This window comes from Apodemus sylvaticus, chromosome 1 (assembly GCF_947179515.1).
Source record: "Apodemus sylvaticus chromosome 1, mApoSyl1.1, whole genome shotgun sequence".
Taxonomy (NCBI): domain Eukaryota; kingdom Metazoa; phylum Chordata; class Mammalia; order Rodentia; family Muridae; genus Apodemus; species Apodemus sylvaticus.
The window spans coordinates 84,947,470-84,966,618 of NC_067472.1; the positions used below are offsets into that span (position 1 = coordinate 84,947,470).

General features: G+C 48.5%; 1 protein-coding gene across 5 annotated transcripts in view; it reads right to left on the reverse strand.

Moving 5' to 3' along the window:
• Positions 1-19,149, reverse strand: part of Eef2k (eukaryotic elongation factor 2 kinase) — a 65,034-nt gene that overhangs the window by 4,653 nt on the left and 41,232 nt on the right. For all 5 annotated transcript variants that reach the window (XM_052200025.1, XM_052200042.1, XM_052200035.1 and 2 more), the window contains exons 7-17: positions 16,667-16,816; positions 15,800-15,932; positions 15,419-15,546; positions 14,551-14,752; positions 13,263-13,330; positions 12,005-12,082; positions 11,504-11,566; positions 9,594-9,728; positions 9,267-9,455; positions 6,296-6,420; positions 2,118-2,296 (exon numbers count right to left, since the gene is read on the reverse strand). In XM_052200025.1, the coding sequence (XP_052055985.1) occupies positions 2,118-2,296; positions 6,296-6,420; positions 9,267-9,455; positions 9,594-9,728; positions 11,504-11,566; positions 12,005-12,082; positions 13,263-13,330; positions 14,551-14,752; positions 15,419-15,546; positions 15,800-15,932; positions 16,667-16,816 (1,450 nt within the window). The remainder of the gene's footprint in view (positions 1-2,117; positions 2,297-6,295; positions 6,421-9,266; positions 9,456-9,593; positions 9,729-11,503; positions 11,567-12,004; positions 12,083-13,262; positions 13,331-14,550; positions 14,753-15,418; positions 15,547-15,799; positions 15,933-16,666; positions 16,817-19,149) is intronic.

Genomic DNA, 19,149 nt, shown 5'->3' on the forward strand with positions numbered 1-19,149 from the left:
GTAAGCCCTTCTGGATGCACAAAGCGAAATAAATCCTTTCTTCTTTAAGTGGTTTTTGTCAGGGTTGCTATCAGAGCAATGGAAATGTACCAAATACAGAGAAGAATAGCAGGGAAAGTCTATGTACCATTGGATACAGATGCAAATAGTTTTGCTTTTTGGGGAACAGGGTCTACGTAGCCCAACTAGCCTGAGACTTGGAATGTTCCTTCATCAGCCTCCTCAGGGCTGGGTTTACAGGTGTGCACCATCGCAACAAGCTTTACACTTTAAAAAATACATCTTTGGCCGGGCAGTGGTGGCCTTTAATCCCAGCACTTGGGAGACAAAGGCAGAGGCTAGTGGATTTCTGAGATCGAGGCTAGCCTGGTCTACAGAGTGAATTCCAGGACAGCCAGGGCTACACAGAGAAACCCTGTCTCGAACCCCCTCCTCCTCCCCCAAAAAAAAGAGAAAGAAAAAAATACATCTTTGGGTGAGGCTGGCGAGACGGCCCATCAGGTAAAGGCACTTGCTGCTGAGCCTGACGGCCTCACGTTGATCACTGGACCCTCACGGTAGAAAGAAAGAACTGACTCCCACAGACTAGCCTCTGTTCCTCACACATGTGCTGTGGCGTGTTCATGCAAACGGAAACACACAAAATAAGTAATAAGTATGGATGCAAAACCTTTGATTGGGAGGACTGTATTCTTATTTAATTTCTATACATACATTTTGACGTGAGATGCCTTTGTCTGCCACCCCCTTATTTTTTTAATTATTGGGGGGTGGTGCATGTGCCATGGTGTAGGTGTGAGGTCAGAGGACAATTCTGTGGAGTCGCTTCTCCCTTTCCACCGTGACATGGGTTCTGATGATCAAGCTTAGGTTGCCAGCAGGACCTCATACCCCACCTACTTTTCGTTATCTTTTTTTTTTTTTTTTTTTTTTTTTTGAGGCAGGATCTCTCTCCCATTGAATCTAGAGCTTGCTACTTCAGCTACACTGGCTGGCCAGCAAGCCCCCAAATCCACTTGTCTTTGCCAGACCAAGGCTGGGATAATAGATATAAATACATCCAGCTCTCCCCGCAGTCCCCAAAACAGGGCTTCTCTGCGTAGCTTTGGCTGTCCTGGAATTCTCTTTGCAGACCAGGTTGGCCTTGAACTCAGAGACCTGCCCGCCTACCTCCAGAGTGCTAGGATTAAAGGTGTGTACCGCCACTGCCTGGCCCACATGCTGTTTTTTTTCGTGGGTTTTGGTGTCCAAATTCAGGTCCTCACACTTGAACTCACGACTGTGCTGTTGGCACACAAGGAGGGACAGTCAAAAGGATCAGAAGTCCAAGGTCACTCTCAGCTACACAGTTTGTTTGAAATCCACTGGCCTACATGAGACTCCATCTCTGAATGAATGAATGAATGAATGAATGAATGAATGAGGAAACAGAATTAAGATAATAAAAAAGGTTTGGGACTGGGAAAATGGTTCAGGAGTTAATAGCAAGGGACCAGAGTTGATCCCTTGGGTTCTGATGATCACTCATGGCAGGTAGCTGCCACCCACCTATAACTCCATCTCCGCAGGATCAGACCGGTTCTTCTGGCCTCCTCAGGTCTCTCTATCTGCTCCCCTCTACCTCACTGCCACAAGTCTAAATCAATCAAGTAAATCTTGCTAGGCACAGTGTGTACTCAGGAGGCAGGCGGATCTCTGGCCAGCCCGATTTATACAGTGAACTCCAGACCAGTCAAGGTTGTACAGTCACACTGACTCAAGAAAAAAAAAAAAATCAGGGCTGAAGAGATGGCTCAGCAGTTAGAGCATTTGCTGCTCTTGCAGAGAGCCTGGGTTTGGTTCCCAGCACCCTTGTGGCAGCCTGGTAACTCCAGTTCCAGGGGATCCAGCTCTCTTCTGGCCTCTGAGGGTACCAGGCACGCATGTGTAGGTAAACACTCATACATATAAAATAAAACACAACAAAGTAAAATTAAAATGTTCACCTACATACCAGGTCCATAGAGTCCCCTACTGTGGAAAGCGGCTTATCTGGTAACTGTCCTAATCCCAGTGGGATGAGAGCTATAGACCTTCACCAGCCCTTTCCTGCCCCAGGGAAGGTCTGTGGGCCTCACCTGATCTTTGGGGGTTCTTGTCCAGTCCAAATCCCCCGGTGAGCAGCATCTCCGCCTCCCTGGCCAGCAGTGCGTACTGGGGCTCGTCCTGCATCCCGTCGTACTCCCCGCCTTCATCGCAGTCCGTCGTCTCCAGTGCCGTGCTGTACCAGTGCAAGGCTTCCGACCAGTCTTGACACCTTGCCAGGAGACAGGAGGGGAGAAGGATGTTACCATGGCAATGGGGAGGGAAGGCAGAGGACCACTGAGCTGGAGGGGCAAGCCTGGGTTCCCAGTGGGACCGCGACCTCTGAGCTATGAATTGAAGGCCACCACATCTAAGCAATACCTTCATACTGTAGACCTTTTATGTTTATTTTTTTTTAATTTGGATTTATGTGTCCCTCAGTGCATATATAGATGTACATGGAGGCCAAAAGAAGGGACTGGATCCCCTGGGGCTGGAGTTACATGTGGTTGTGAGTATCCTATTGTGTGCTGAGAACCAAACTCAGGTCCTCTGGAAGAATAGGAGGTGCTCTTAATCTCCATGTAAACTCTCCAACCCCAGTTCGTTTGTTCCTTCCTTTGGGTTTTCGAGACAGGGTTTCTCTGTAGCCCTGGCAGTTCTGGAATTTGCTCCAAAGACCAGGCTCACATTAAATTCAGAGATCTGCCTGCCTCTACCTCCTGAGTGCTGGCATTAAAGGCATGCACCACCACCACCTGGCCTCAGTTTCTATTTCTTGGGGGGGGGGGGGTTGGATTTAGTTTTTTCGAGACAGGGTTTCTCTGTGTAGCCCTGGCTGTCCTGGAACTCACTCTGTAGACCAGCCTGGCCTTGAACTCAGAAATCCACCCTCCTCTGCCTCCCAGAGTGCTAGGAATACAGGTGTGCGCTACCACCCGCCAGGCTAGTTTATTTTTTTAAGGGTTCTTCCCTTAACGAAGCTGATACATTATCACAGCTCTTTCACCGATGGAAGGAGAACAGCTTGGGAAGGGTGACATTGATCTAGGACTGTACCTAAGTATCCAGTGACCCAGATATTGCAGGGCAAGTGTCCCTTTACCCAGGTAGCAGAAAGGGTGACACAGGGTAGGTGAGAGGCAACACAGAAGCCTCTGAACAGTGGTTCTCAACCTTCCTAATGTTACAATTCCTTAATACGGTTCCTCATATTCATGCTATGGTGACCCCCAACCACGAAATTACTTTTGTTCCTACTTCATTACTGGAATTTTGCTACTGTTATGAATTGTAATGTAGATATCTATGTTTTCCGATCATCTTAGGCAACCCTTGTCAAAGAGTCATTTGACCACAAAGGGGTTGTGACCCATAGGCTGAGAACTGCTGCTCTAGAACCATCTGAACTAACAGAAATAAACCAGACTCCTGTTTCTTTATTTGGTAACAAGGTCTGCTATGCAGGCTGGCCTTGCCTATGAGAGCCATGCTTCTACCTCAGCCTCCCAAGGACTAGGACTACAGGATCTACCACCACAGTCTGCCAGCAGCCCCACTAGGATCTGCCCACCCCCCCCACCCCCCCCCCCCCCCCCACCCCCCCCCCCGTGCCGGCTGGCCCTGTTCTCCACTGCACTTGGAGACTGTCTTACTGGACCTCCAGCTCCTCATTCTACAGCAATACACGTAAGCCAAACTGCCAATGGGACACCTAAGTCCCAGCCAAAACATCACAAAATGAACCACAGTGCTAACAGCAGCTGGCTGCTTCTCTCTGGGTGTCACCCATCTGACGGATTATTTACTGTACATTGCCAAAGGCAGAGAAAAAGTCTGACAGAAGAAGAGCTACAGCATCCTGAAGTATGGCGAGAACAGCAGCTCTAGGATGACTTTCATCCTGACTGCCCCGCCTTGGCTTCCTCCACTATACCAGCTCACCCCTTCCATGCCAGATCTGCAATCCCCCCAAGCTAGCACCTGCCTGCCCCAGAACCTTTGTTATCTCCAACCTGGAACATCTTTCCCCTAGCTCTGTCCATACCAGACTCTGTATCCTTCCAGCTAAACCACCCCTTCTAAGACACTGTCTGCAAACACTTAGTTTCCTATTACAATGACTGGCCATCGATTCCTTGTCTCTTTGGTTTTGTGGCCTTATTTCACCAGAATATGAGCCTTAAGGAAAGAGTCTTGTGTGTCATTTACTGCCGTGCTTCCGGGGCCTGGCCAGGAACAAAGACTCAATGAAGGTGTGTTGTCTAAATAAACGTAAGCATTCAGCTGGCAAGCATGACGTCTAGGAGGTAACCTTGGCTCTGCTGAGTCTTTCACATGAAGATGAATACTCAGCATGTAGATAACTGCAGGCAAGTCTCTTCATTTCTCAGGACAACAGTTTAGTCATCCACAAAATCCATAACCTGTCATGAGTGTGCTACTCATCCTGAGAGGCAGTAAGCCAGGCCCTGCACTCTGCACCAAAAAGAGGTGTGAGGGAGTCCTTGGTGACACCTAGGTGACATCGGATCACCCTCTCAAAGCGCTCTCCAAGAGCACTTGCTGCTGCAGACATCTGGCACAGAGAGGCCAGGTGCCACACGCCAAAGTTTTTGACTCTAGGAGTTGGATATGGAACAGCCACAGAAATGACTTTTCTTTGGAATCCAGTAAAGAAAAAGTCCTGTGTGTGTGTGTGTGTGTGTGTGCGTGCATGTGTTGGCCAGTAGACAACTTTGGTGTTTTGTTTTTTCCTTTTGAACCGGTCTATCACTGACCTGAGCCTTGAGAAGAAACCCAGAGAGCCACCATTTCCATCCAGTGTTTTCTGAACGCTGTGTTCTAAGGGATCAAACTCAACTCCTCATGTCCAAGGCAAACAATTTACTGACCAAGCTATCTCTCCAGCATGGGAGATGAATTCTTGACACTACAGAGACAGTTCCTGCTCTGTTATCACAGCACAGACATGCAGAAAAAGCATGTATCCTTCTTCTTCCCTTCTAGAAAGCCTCAGAAGGCTCCTGAGAAGTCAGGCTCCTGTGGGATCCACAGAGAACCAGCAATGGTCCCATTATGAGGTCAATTCTATCACTGACTTCTTTCTGCTCTTGAAGTCAATGATCTCTCATGCCACGCTAGGGAGCCAGGGGGAAGCCAGACACCTTCGATCCTTGCAGTGCAGAAACCGGCCCCAGCATTTCAGCCTGAAGGCTGCATGAGGAAAACTGACACTAGGGAAACGTACCCGGAGCGTCCTCCTCCCGACGGGAAATACAAAGAAGACTGTGATAGACCTCACTGCCAGTGCACTGCCATGTGTGAGGCCCTGGATTTAATCTCCAAGGCTGCATCATAAGAATACAATCGAAGCGAGTGTTGAGATGGCTTTGGGCTCTGCGTATTCAGAGGCTGACTTCTGGGCCCACACATCTGGATGCAGTGCAGACACTGGCATTGTCAACCATCTCCTGTCTCAAAGTTGTGCAAAGATTGTTCTCCATCACCTCTGATTGGTTAATAAAGAGTTGATCAGCCAATAGCTGGGCAGGAGAAGAGGAGGCAGGACTTCTGATTCCAGTGAGAGGGTCTCTAGTGGGGACCAGAGGGAGAGAGGCAATTCCCATGAGGTAGCCAGGAGAATGACCATGAGGACAGGGATGGAGTAGCCAGGGTAGGACTAAGATGCCAGGTAAGGGACACGTGGCTGGGTAAGAGGCTGCATAGTAGAGTTACAATAGATGTGAACCCTGCCCAGCTATAGTGCAAAGAGTTTATTAATAAATACACCAGGTCTCCAGGTCATTATTTTAGAGCAAGGGTGGGTATAGAAAAGCCCCAAACTTTTATAAACAAGAGCAGCAAAAGACAGTCAAAAATCACTCCAGGCTCTGTTCTCTACCTACAATCATACTGAACTGCATAATATTTCAGATTTTCCCCCCAAAGCAAATCTTTACAGATCCTGTCAAAATAGCTACCCTCTATTGCATGCTTTCTCTGTCAGGCACTGCAGGGAAGGTATTTGATCTTCATGGGATCATCTAGCGATGGATGCTATCATTATTCCTGTTTCACCAAAGGAAGAAACCAGGGAAGTAAAGCAACGTGTTGAAGGTCACTAGATTGGTACCAGACAGAGCTAGAACCCATGTCCATCCCGAATGAAAGGAAAAGCATCTCAAGTGGCCCAGATTACCCCAACATCACCAGGTGACAGTCACAGTACCTGTCTGGGCTGAGGTTCAGCCCGGTGTCAAAAGCTCGGGCCACTAGAATCATGGACTGCCTGCAACCAGCTTCTGCCGCCTTCAGTAAGTAATCAAAGCCTTTTGTCTTGTTCTCTTCTGTCTCCTGTCAAAAAGCAAGGGCACAAACATCAAATGAGTGTGTGTGCATGTGTGTGTGTGTGTGTGTGTGTGTGTGTGTGCGCGTTGGGGGGGGGGCTTGTCAATCCCTAGTTTCTTACGTTGCCGGAGTTCTGGGCTGAGACTGCCATAGAACATGTCCATGGCTTTCGGTATATTGATAGACTTGTTCAGCTAACCCCACCATGGACTTAAGAAACTAAATGTTAGCCAGGCTGTAGTGGGGCATGTTATTTAATTCCAGCACTAGGGAGGCAGAGGCAGGAGATCTCTGAGTTTGAGACCATTTTGGTATACAAGAGAGAGTTGGGGCTATACAGAATCACTCTGTCTTAAACAAGACAAAACCCTACATTTTTATTACGTTTACTTATTCACTGTGCATGACATTGCATGTGTCACAGTGCATGTGTGAAGGTCAGAAGACAACTCTGTGGGAGTTGGTTCTCTCCTTCCACCACACGGGACCCAGGGATTGAACTCAAGTTGTCAGGGTTTGTGGCAAGTGCCTTTGCCCACTGCTGAGCTGTCTTGCTAGTCCGATATCAGAATACCTTAACCAGTTCTAAAAGAAATACCACACCTCACTACTCACAAACTTTCCTTCTCTCCATCCTATCCCAGCCAGAGGCAATGACTGGTCCACTTCCCGTCTCTGTGGACTCTGGATGTGCTGTATACATGGAGTGGACTAAAATGATATAACACATGGCCTTTTGTGTCTGGCATCTGCCGCACAGGTTGCAGCATGACTGGACTTCATTCTTTCTCCTGATCAAACACTATTCCATCCCACTGCCCTTATCCACTCGTGCGCTGATGAGAGAAAACGACATTGCTTGACAACATCCGCATACACACATGCACACAAATCCACATGGATACACAGCTGGTTGTTTCAGACAGGGCTGAACCTGTTAGGTCAAGGCTGACTTGGATCCTTCTGTCACAGCCTCCTGAGTACTGGGATGGCGGGGCACATCATGCCCGACTTTGGATGTTTTTCTGGGGAGACTGTTAAGAGACAAGAATTCTCCCAGCGCCTCCAGTGGGAGCACAGCTGTCGCTGGTACCCAGACTGTTTCTGCTCTTAGGGTGGGGCAATTTGTTGTGAAGGTCTCAGGTAACTGGTGTATTTATGAAACTACACCTAAGTAGTCAGTCAAATAGTTAGCTTGCTATTTTAGAAAATGGGAAAATGGCCCCCGAGGTGTGGCTCAGTGGTGAAGATCTTACCCAGAATGCACAAAGCCCTGGATTTCATCCCCAGTAAAGGAAAGAGAGAGTGAAGGGAGAATAAGAGACCAGAGAAGGTGGGGTGAAAGGGAGCAGGTCATGGATAAGGAAGGAAAAGGCAGGAGAGACTTTTTTTTTGCTGTGAACATTTTAATATTAAAATTATTAGGAGCTGACGAGATGGCCCAGCACGTAAAGGCATCTGCCATCAATCCTGACAACCTAAGGTTATCCCTGGGATCCACAGGGAGGGAGAGAACTCATTCCTACAAGTTGTCCTCTGATCTCCATGTACATGGTTTGGGATATGCATGTACACACACACACACACACACACACACACTTATATTTTAAAAAATGACAATAATGCATTACTTGTTCAAAAAGTAGAACAAAGGTCCCCAGCACATTCTTCTCCACCCTCTGCTAGCCTGAGACCCACCCAGTCACTGGCCACAGTCAGCTCTGAAGAGGGTTAGGCCCGGAGCCTGTGTTGAGTCTGGCTTTGTTCAGCCGCCTATCCAGTCATAGCCTTCACCACCACCACAGGACAGATGGGGACAGATAAGGACAGACACACCCACCGGACTCTCACTTTCTCACAGAAAGCTTTTCCAGGCCCTGCCCATTCAACTCTTTCTTCCCGTACCCAAGGACCATGAGGGAGCGGGGTTGAACTGTACACCATCTCTAGCACATCACCATCTTGGTACTTCAGCTCCAGCCCCGCCTCACCCCACACTCCAGCACTAATGACCGACCATTGTCCCCATTTTTGCTTCTCACCTCTGGGCATGAGTCTAAGAGAGCGGTTCACCCCCACACTCTACCGAGCTCATGCCTACCTTGTCTTTCTATCTGACTTACATGGCCGGCCCTTTTCCATCCATCCCTGAATGAGTGAGAAGCTTCTGAGTGCCCAGCTCTGCACCAGCTATAGCAATGTGGCAGAACCATGGTCAAGAGATAAACATAGAGCTGTCAAAGACCCATGCGGGGCTCTTCCTCATTTATTTCCAGGACGTCTGTTTCTCCTAGCATATCCTGTCATTGATTACATGGACCTGGGACTTGGTACCTTCCACTTACTGGCCAGAGATAGAGATCAATTCTACCTCTGAAGTGACTGACCCCAAACTTCATATCAGAATTCTTTGATTTTGAGAGTCAGATAATAATGGGTATTGTGGAGCTGGCCTTTCCTATACATGACAGATGTCAATCATCACTGAGACACTTGTCATACACATAGCCCAGGCTGGCCTCAAACTCCTGATCTTCCTGCCTCAGCCTCCTAAATGCTGAGATTACAAGTGTGAGCCACCATGCCTATCTGCCCAGAAAAATCCTTCAGTTGAAGCTGGACAGAGTGGCATATGCCTGTAGTCCCAGCATTCAGGAGGCTGAGGCTGGTAGATTTCTATAAGTTCAAGGCCAGCCTGGTCTACATAGTGAGTTCTAGGACAGCTAGAGCTGCATAGTCAGGCCCTGTCTCAAACAAAGCAAATTCTCTAGTAGGTGACCACCAGGATGTAGGTGTTAAGTGATAGACTGACCAAGTCTTTTACTTTAGGTTGTGTCTACACGTTCCCTTACCTTCAGAGAGACATCAGCCAGGATGTGGTGGGGCAGCTGAGAGTACATGAGGCCTAGGCCCACGATGGCCTCCAGTTCTCCCAGGTCGGCTGCATGCTCCAGGTGGAAGATGGCTGACTCTCGATCCCATTCCTCATCCTTCTCACAGAAGCGCCCGCCCTCGTGGTATCTCACCATGGCCAGATGGACCTGTCACAGAGACTTCCGTGTGGCTCTGGCTGCCTGAGAGGTCAACGCCATGCCCAAGAGCAGCCCGGCCGGTCTGTGAGAAGAAGTGATTAGTAGAGAAGACTGAGCCCTAGGCTCAGGAATGGGCGTCGCCCATACCTTCCCCAAAACAGACTTCCCGATTTTCCTTCCAAGGTCCAGAGCATTTAGCCTCTGCACTTCTAGGGCCACGGCCGAGGGCCTCGGCAGGTGCAGGCGCGAGGGATTGAGCAGATTCCACGTCTCCACACAGACCTGATGGGAGAGACCAGGTGGGTGGAGTTTAAAGGCCAGAGAAGTGAGGGGCTCAGACTGGATGTGCTATCACAGAACTAAGCAGCCATGACATCAGGAGGCTGGCTGGCAAGGATGGGTAGGAACCCTGATGGCATCAGACTTTATTGGACAAGTGTGGCTCCAACTCCGTCAGCTTGTTTCTGACAATGCAGTTGGGATGGACCCCACAATGTATTTCTGGCTGTCCTTGTGCCTCTCGAGTGCTGGCATTACAAGTAAGCATCCCACACACTGCCAGACTCCAATCCTAATTATTCCATTGCTACCAGCTCGTGGGTAGAGGGCGGCAACAAGACACAATGACCAGCAGAACAGATTGCAGTGGCCCTGAGAACCGCCCCCTCCATTTATCGGCCTGGAGCTGCAGCTGAGGTATGATGCTAGGTCTTCTCCTAGGCTCTTCCTCACACGAGGCACCTGGAAAATCTAACTCCCACAAGCGCGCTCTCTCTCTCTCTTTCTCTCTCTCTGTGACTTTAGCCAAGATGAAATGTGCAACATCGATGAGACACGTCACAGAACACAGGCAGCTAATGCCCTGAAGCCACCAGGCAAGAAGCAGCCAGCCCAGAGCGCCAACAGCAACTCTGTCCTATTCCAGGGCAAGAAGGCTTCATGTGACCAAGAGCAGGGGACAAAGAGTCCCGATGTTGGGGTGATCGGGTGTCTCTGGGAATCAGACGTTAGGGGAGGAACGGCTGAGGACAGGAGAGACCCAACCTAGCAATCATGGAGATGTAAGTGTGAGGTTCACAACATGTTTGAGAGTCAGAATAACAAGAGCAGCAGGGCTGGCCTTTCCTAGACATGCCTGAGACACTTGTCAAAGACAAGCGAACTAAAGTGTGCAAAATTACCCTCAGCCTTCATGTTTTAAACATGTGTGAAACACACACGAGTCTTTCATCGTCAGATTTTGGGCCCCTTCTCAAGTTGTCTAATTGTGTACATGCAAGTATCCCCCACTCCTTTTTTTTTTTTTTTTTTTTTATCTAAAATCTGAGTTTGGGAAGATGGCTCAGTGGTTAAAGTATTTGCTGTACAAGTATGAGGAGCGATCTCCTACTCAGGAGCCTGGAGGAGGAGCAGCCTGCCTGTAATTACAGCCCCTTGAGAAGCTAGAGGCGTGACCTCCCAGAGCAGGATGACTCTAAGACTAACCAGATGGGCAAGCTCTGGGTTTGATTAAGAGACCCTCCCTTGATGAATAAGGTGTAAGAGTAATAAAGAATGATTTCCAATATCAACTTTTGGCTCTGTATGCATTTCCACACACATGCTAACACCTGTATAACACCCATATACACACACATGCTCACACCCACACAGATGTACACACGGAAACATGGAAAACAAATCTGAAATCCAAGACATTTCTGAGCACAAGCATTTCAGATAAGGAACACATCCTGGAGTGGCGGGGCAACCTGGGGAAAGTAGCCCAGGACCCCGGTTTTCTCATACAAACGATGTGATGAACAACGCAAAGATCTCACTGAGTGGTGGTAAGGAGAGAGCAGCAAATGCCGTGACCTTCCTGTCAGGCTCTCCAACACCTGAGCTGTCCTGTTCCTTTCTTCCAAGACCATCTTCTTTCCCCCCTTCCTACCCTGCCCAAGATGTGGCCTCCCACCTGCCCTTTGTAAAATGGACATGCACAAGGTGAAGTGGCAGGCAGTGCATCAGGAGGAGAGAGAGCCGGAAGAGGCAGGCCTGCTCCTATGTGTGCATACCCGTCCAGAGCTGCCCAGGCTATCCTCGTCAGATTCAGGCTTTCGGCTGCCATTGGAGTGGCCCTGGAAGGGAGCAGAGATTGAGAGACTATAGTGGGGGAGACAATTCCTGGGGAGCAGGACCAAACTCCCCCCACCCCGCCCTGCCCCTGCAGGATCCCTCCTCTAGGAACACTAGTCCTCTGCTTCCCAGTGAAGCTGGAACCTTCGTGCACAGAGCTGCTGAGTTCACAATCTTCCGGCCTCTGCGTGAAGAGACTGACTGACCCCAGGGTACCAGAGTCGGTGTGAAGCCACTGGGGAATGGTGTTTAGTGTTCCCTCTGGCCAAGTCCCTGCACATCACCTTCTCTCCCGCATTTGTCTCTGTCTGAAATCTGGTTTGCCTTCTTACTTTTATATGTTCTCAGGGCCAGCTCTCATTGGCCTGTTAGCTTTTGATTCTTATAGATAACAGGTGAGGCAACAGAGGTCTTTGGCCTCAGGGTCTTGGGGTGCTCACATGTTCTCGGGGCTCAGGATCATCCAAGTCACTTCGCTTCTCACTTGGATATCCGCTGTCCCCACTATTTTCAGAGTCCTGCAGAGAGAAAACTATCTTAAGGCTTCATTGGCATGTGAGTATCTGGTGGTAAGACACGGGGACATCCTAGTCATCTGCTTCCTCACCTTTGTTTTATTATCTCCTTAGACAGTCTTCCTCCCACTGCTCAGGAGACCAGAGAGTAGTGGCAAAGAACTTAGGCCCTGGAACCGGATTCCTAGACACAACCCCTGGATCCACTACACAGCAGCCACGATCTGGGTTAACGACTCAACTTCCCTGAGCCTCAGTTTCCTTGGCTGTGGGGATTCATTCTAGTACCTTCATTGAAGGGCTTTTATGAGTCGGTACAAAAAGTGACTCCAATGGTCCCCGGCTAGGTTAAAAGCCCTAACCTCATCATGGCGTTCATCACTGAGTTCATAGCTGAATTGGAGGAAGCTGACTACTGAAATGCACCTTCGAATGCCTTTTATCCCCGGATCCTTCTTGCCTCTTTGCTGCCTGCCTCCTACCCCTGTTTCCTTGAAGTGAGCAACTGTGTTCTGTCTCATCACACAGCATTAAAGAAGCCAAATAACCTGGGGCCGAAACCTAGGAAACAGTGAGTGAAGTTAGTCTTTCCTCATTTACTTAGTCTCTGTTTTTGTTTTGAGACAAGGGCTCATATAGTCCAGGTTGGCTTCAAATTTACTGTGTCACCAAGGATGACCTTGGACTTGTGAGCCTCTGGCCTCCACAAGTGCTGGGATTATAGGTGTGCAACAATATTCCCAGTTTCTGTGGCACTGGGAATTGAACTCAGGGCTTCACGCATGGTAGGACAGCACTCCCTTACCACTGAGTACATCTCCAGCCCCATCTAATTCTAGAATAAAATCTATTTGTAGAGGAAATAAGAAAAATCTATCTCATTCATTCTGAGAGTTAAGTAAGAAAGCAAGGGCTGGAGAGATGGCTCAGCAGTTAAGAGCACTGACTGCTCTTTCCAGAGGTCCTCAGTTCAATTCCCAGCACCCACATGGTGGCTCACAACCATCTGTAACAGGATCTGATACCCCTTCCCCTTCTGGTGTATGAAGACAACTACAGTATACTTATATACTTAAAACAAATAAATCTTTTAAAAGATAAAAGAAATCAAAGCTCTTTAAAATACCATCTGGTCAAAGTGATGGTTCCTAACAGATGGCGGTCAGCCATCCTCCCCACTCACCCGGTGATTGTCCATGCGGTCATGGTCTCTAGGGCCCATGTTATCGAGGTCACCAAACACTGGCCAATCTGAGCAGGGACAAGCAAAGGTGATATAGGACATGCCCAAGAGCCGTGCATGACCTGCCTTCAGCACCTGCACCAAACCTCAATATGTAGCCCAACTCCTGGCAATCCTCCTGCCTCAGCTGACCAAGTGCTGGGGTTACAAGTGTGCACCACATGCCCAGCATTTTACTTCTGATTTTCAAGGAGAGGCACAACATGGGAAAAGGCTCGTGGCACTGCTGAAGAACTACGGTTCTTTCTCAATGCGTTCTAAGTCTGCCACTTGACAGTCACAGGATCTGCATCTCCGTGTGTGCACAGCTTTACATACAATGTGCACGCCAGCTCTGAAGAAAGTGCAGACACAACGGAGGAGAAGCCACCTGTCTCTGTGGGACCCAAAGTGTGGGTAGCTCATGGCTGTCAAGCAAGCTTTCTCCAGGTTGTCGCCATTCTCTGTCTCCTGTTCTAAGCAAGCTGCAGCCTGCATGACTGGCTGACCTATTGTTGTTGTTGTTACTGTTTGGTTTTTTAATCAGATTGTCACTAAGTAGCTCTGATTGTTGTGGAACTATGTAGAGCAAGCTGGTCCTGAACTCACAGAGATCCACCTGCCTCAGTCTCTCAAGTGCCGGGATAAATGCATGGTCACCACACTCAGCAGGCTGACCATTTTAAGTCTGCAAGCTGCGGAGAGCTCAATGGTTTAGAATAAACTAAAAAAAGAATGAGGCCTGTGTTCAGTCCCCAGCACACACCCAGGCACACACAATTCATAGAAATGGCCTTTACATTTCTAAATAGTTTTTCAAAAATTTAAAGTATTTTACGGCGAGCGCCCTCCCCAGTGGGCCATCTGGCTGGCCTCAGCTTTGCCCTTCCAGCTTACATTAATGTTGACAGACTTCCTAATGCAGAACAGTCTCAGTCAGCCATGATGGGCCAGTAGTCTTTACTTGTTGGTACTTTATTTATTTATTTATTTATTTATTTATTTATTTATTTATTTATTTTTGGTTTTTTTTTCCGAGACAGGGTTTCTCTGTGTAGCCCTGACTGTCCTGGAACTCACGCTGTAGACCAGGCTGGCCTCGAACTCAGAAATCCACCTGCCTCTGCCTCCCAGAGTGCTGGGATTAGTTTTTAAGCCATCTGGGCTCAACTGTTTCATTTCTTACCACATTCTACCTTGTGCCTACCCGCTATGATCACAATAACCAAGGGACCAAACCATGACTTACGGAGGTGGTCCAACTTCTGGCTGTGTGGTGTGGCTGAAGACGGGGAGGAAGGCAGAGAGTCAAAGGTCACATCACTCATATTCTCATCCCCGGAGTTCTCTGACAGGCGAAGGAGTAAGGGGGGCCGGCTGCCAGAGAGTGTCCTTATGCGGGGACTCCCACATTTCTCCTCTGTCCCCCTCAAGATGGTCTTGGCTGATTGCTGGGAACATTAATGGGGGATTCATGTCACACAAGCATGCTATGGGGAATAGCAGGGTTCCTTGGAACCCTGAAGCCTTTTTATCCATGGCTTTTATACATGCCTAACAGGGAATCTTAAAAATCAGTTCAGAATTAACCTTATGGTATCCAAGGACAAACGGATAGATCTCAAGGGGGCTACTAGCCTGTGTTTCCTAAAGCACAGGCTGTGTGCCACAGGCTTGAGCCGGAAGTACACCCCAATGTACACCCAGAGGCCAAGACTGGTTTTGCTAGTAGTCTCCTAAATTGGTTCTTGTAAGAAGAGTAAGCTAGCTGGCCCACAGTACACACTGGGCAGGCCCAGAAGGCCAGGTCTAGCCATTTGTTAACACACACACACACACACACACACACACACACACACACACACACACACGTACACACACACGTACACGTACACAGGTACCCAAGTACACATGTGTGCACACGACATGTGTGCACAGGTACGAGTGTATGCAAGTACATACATATGCATGTTCCCTGTCACTTCTGTTTCTGCCTATTTTCCTCACGCTGGTCATAAATAGGCCAAAATCAAGCTAATGCCATCTCACAGAAAACAGGGGCCTGCCTTCTTGATAGCAGGACCAGCCAGTTGAGCAAAATGCCACCAAGTACTCACCAATAGCTTGGTGCTCTGATTCACCACATCCTGCTCTCGGGGGGAGAGGTCAAAGGGCGCAAGGCCCATGCTCTGGCAAATACGGTTGCAGGCATGGGAGTAGAAGAAGAGAGCCATTCCCCGGACACCTGCGGGCAGAACAGGGATGGCGGCGTCTTATTTTTGCCCAGTGACAAAGGACAGTGGGGCACTAGAAACGTGGCCAGGACAGGAGGGGAAAAAATGCTGAGCAGAGGGGTCATAGGTCAGACAAGCCAAGTTCCCACCTGTGTATCTTACAGAAGGCCCAGAATGTCTCAGTATGTTCCCTTGGATGTAGAAAGAACTAACAGCATGTAGGGGGCGTGGTCTCCAAGGACATGGCTGGCTCTCCCTACTTACCAAGGTTACCATCTCCAAAGTCAGTCCCTTTCTCAGTGTGGATCTGTGGGTCCGTATAAAGGTCACCCACACCCTGGATGTCCACTACAATCAGCTGATGACCAGAACGCTCAAATGTGAAATGGCTGAAGGCCTGTGTCAGGGCAGGAAGAGAAGACAGTTGTAAACACACCAGAGGCTATAACAGCTAATACTGAGGTCAGGCCTGCTGAGGGCGCTCTCTGCAAGAAGAGTTTTATAGAGTAAAAGACATAAGAAGGATGTCTGGGTTTGTCTAACCAACCCAGCAAATACCTCAGGGAATCAGCCTTAGAAGGTGGAGATGGAATCGTCAGAGCAAGCTGGCTAGAAAGACTAGCCATATCAGTGAGTTCTGGGTTTGATTAAGAGATCCTGCCTCAAAGAATAAGGCAGAAAAATGATAAGGATGATTCTTAGAATCCTGTAGGCCCAAACATGTATACACACACACACACACACACACACACAGAGCTCTATGCACACACATGCAGATATAAATGCCCACATGCATACTGCAGACATACATATGGAAATGGAAAAGGGCAGGAGAGTCTTATTTAGGAGCTGAGCATACTATTCTGTGGTAGGACACCTGTCTAACATGTTGTAGCCCTGAGATCATGTATGTATGTTCCAATGGACATGAGGAGCCTTTGAGGATGTAAGGCTCCACCCACAGAGCACCCTCCCTCCCTCCCTCTCTTCTCTCTCTTCTCTTCTCTTCTTCTCTCTCTCTCTCTCTCTCTGTCTCTCTCTCTCTCTGTCTCTCTCTCTCTCTCTCTCCAGTTGAGCCTTCCCAAGGGGCTGGAGGGTAAAAGTGTAGGTAGAGCAAACCCAGAGCCTCACCTGTGGTGTCAGTCGGATGTTGTCATCACGGACAAAGCCTGAATTGGAATTATACTTGATGTACTTGCCCTCAATGTAGTGCTCCAGATGGAACAGGGGCTGGCCTTGTCTGTCCTTCAGCTCAATGATGCACATCTGCATGATATCCACCTGGTGGAAGAACAGGGAGCAGGGTCAGGTGGAAGAGCTGGACTGGGAGCACATTGCTCACCTGGGCACAGACCCTGGTCTCACCACTCACAGGCTTTCTTGCAAGAGCTGCTAACTGTACCCAGAACCTACTCTTCCCCTTTTCTTTAAGTATGAAGATCACAATCTCCAGATTTTATCAGGATGCATAGTCAGAATCACAAAGGGAATCACTGAGTAGCTTCTCTTGCAGCTACGTGTGACCACATGACCACACCTAGCCAATGGGAAATGAGTACCAGAAATAATGAACACCCATAAGTGCATGCTGCCCTATAAGGTGGACTGCTTGGGAGCCATAACTGGAACTGTGGTCAGTGCAGTCCTAGGAGGTGATAAGAGCAACAGGACCGAAGGTACCAGGTCTCTGGATGACTTCAAGGACACAGGTATCAGCCCACTCAGAGCCACTTTTATACAAATTTGAAGGAAGCCATTTTGTGTCAGTGCACATTTATGGATCTGTTTGCTAGCAACTCAGACTGAGCCTGGCACTAATATTACAAATTTGGACAAGTAATTTTGTGTCATTGTGTTGTCCTCCTCCTTCTCTTCCTTCTCCCCCATCCCCCTCCTTCCCCCCCTCCTCCAGCTTTTGAAACGGGGTTTCCCTGTGTAGCTGTGACTGTCCCGGAACTCACTATGTAGACCAAGCTGGCTTCAAACTCAGAGATCTGCCTGTCTCTGCCTCCTGAGTGCTGGGACTAAGGTGTGTGCCACCATCACCACTGCGTTGTGTTTTAGTTTTCTTATGTGCAAGATACAGGGAAGTCAGACTTGGCACAAAGATTAAATGTACTGATGCACAAAGAGGTCATTGTTCATGCTACTGTTAGTGTAAGCCGTTATACATGGTGTCTCTTGGTGAGTTTCACCAAGGTAAGTGGGTCACTGGGTAGCCCTTGGGGCTTTATAGCCCAGCCCCACTGACCACTGGCTTCATGTTCCTGATGACAGACCTCTTGTACCAACTCTGAGCAAAAATTAACCCTTCTTCTTACGCTGTTCCTTGTAACACATTTGGTCCCAACAAAAAAAGTCATTGTTTTCCCTCTGCAATGGGGAATTACAAGAAACACCAACATTTTTGAATTTTTCTTAACTGACTTATTTTGGTGGGGGGATTTCAAGATAGGGTCTCACTATGTAGCTCTGGCTGCTTTGTAACTCACTATGTAGACTAGGCTGGCTTCAAACTCATAGAGATCTGTCTGCCTCTGCCTCCCAAGTGCTGGATAAAAGGCATGTGCCAGTATGCCTGGCTGAATTTGTATAAAGTACGAGTTGAATGTTATACACAGTATGGCTAATGTATATATTATGTATGGGTTATAAAGTAGAGTGAAAGAGACCTGTGGCTTTTAATTTTTTTATTTTTATTTTATGTGCCTTGATGTTTTGCCTACATCTGTGTCTGTATGAGAGTGTTGGATTCCCTAGAACTGGAGTTACAGAAGTTGTGAGCTGCCATGTGGGTGCTGGACCTGTGGCTTCTAATTTATTTATTTTTATTTCTTGTACATTGGTGTTTTGCCTACTTATGAGTCTGTGTGATGGTGCTGGATCCCTGGAACTCAAGTTATAGACAGTTGTGTGCTGCCATATGGGTGTTGGGTATTGAATGCCTGGGTCCTTTGGAAGAGCAGCCAGTACTCGTGACCCCTGACCTGGGGCTTCTAATGACTGAGGAGGACGCTGCATGGCTCCTTTAGCTCTCAGTACCACCCATGACACAGAAAGAACCAGGTTTAGGCTTCAAAAGCAGCAACCCCTTAGGGAGGAGGCAGGCGACAGCTGCAGAAGCAACCTGAGCCCAGAGGTGACAGCTGAGACCTTTAGCAAAGACAGCTGCAGTTCTGAGAACCAACCTGAGAGGAAGCGCAAACAGCTCCAGGAAGGGCCCTATCTGCAGTGTGGCTCACGCCCTACAAGGGCGGTGGGACAGGGCTAGCTAGAGGGTTGGCTTGGTACGTGGAAGAACACAGTTGAATGGGCAACACCCGGGCAGGAACCACATTCACTTGATTTAGCTGTGCTATTACTCACTCGACATCAGGCACTAGGGGCAGAAGAAACAAGACACAAAATCCCAGGGGCGCAGGGGTGGGGGAGGTACTAAGATATTAAGGAAATGAATAGGTCCTTTTAGATCACAGTGCTTCAGAGAAAGGAAAACCAGACCAGATAACAGAATAACATGACAAAGGTAGCTGGTTGGAAGGGAGATCTTACTTACATGGGCTGATGGCCTTGCTCTGTGGTGACAGGTGGTGTGTAAACTGAGCCCTAGCCTG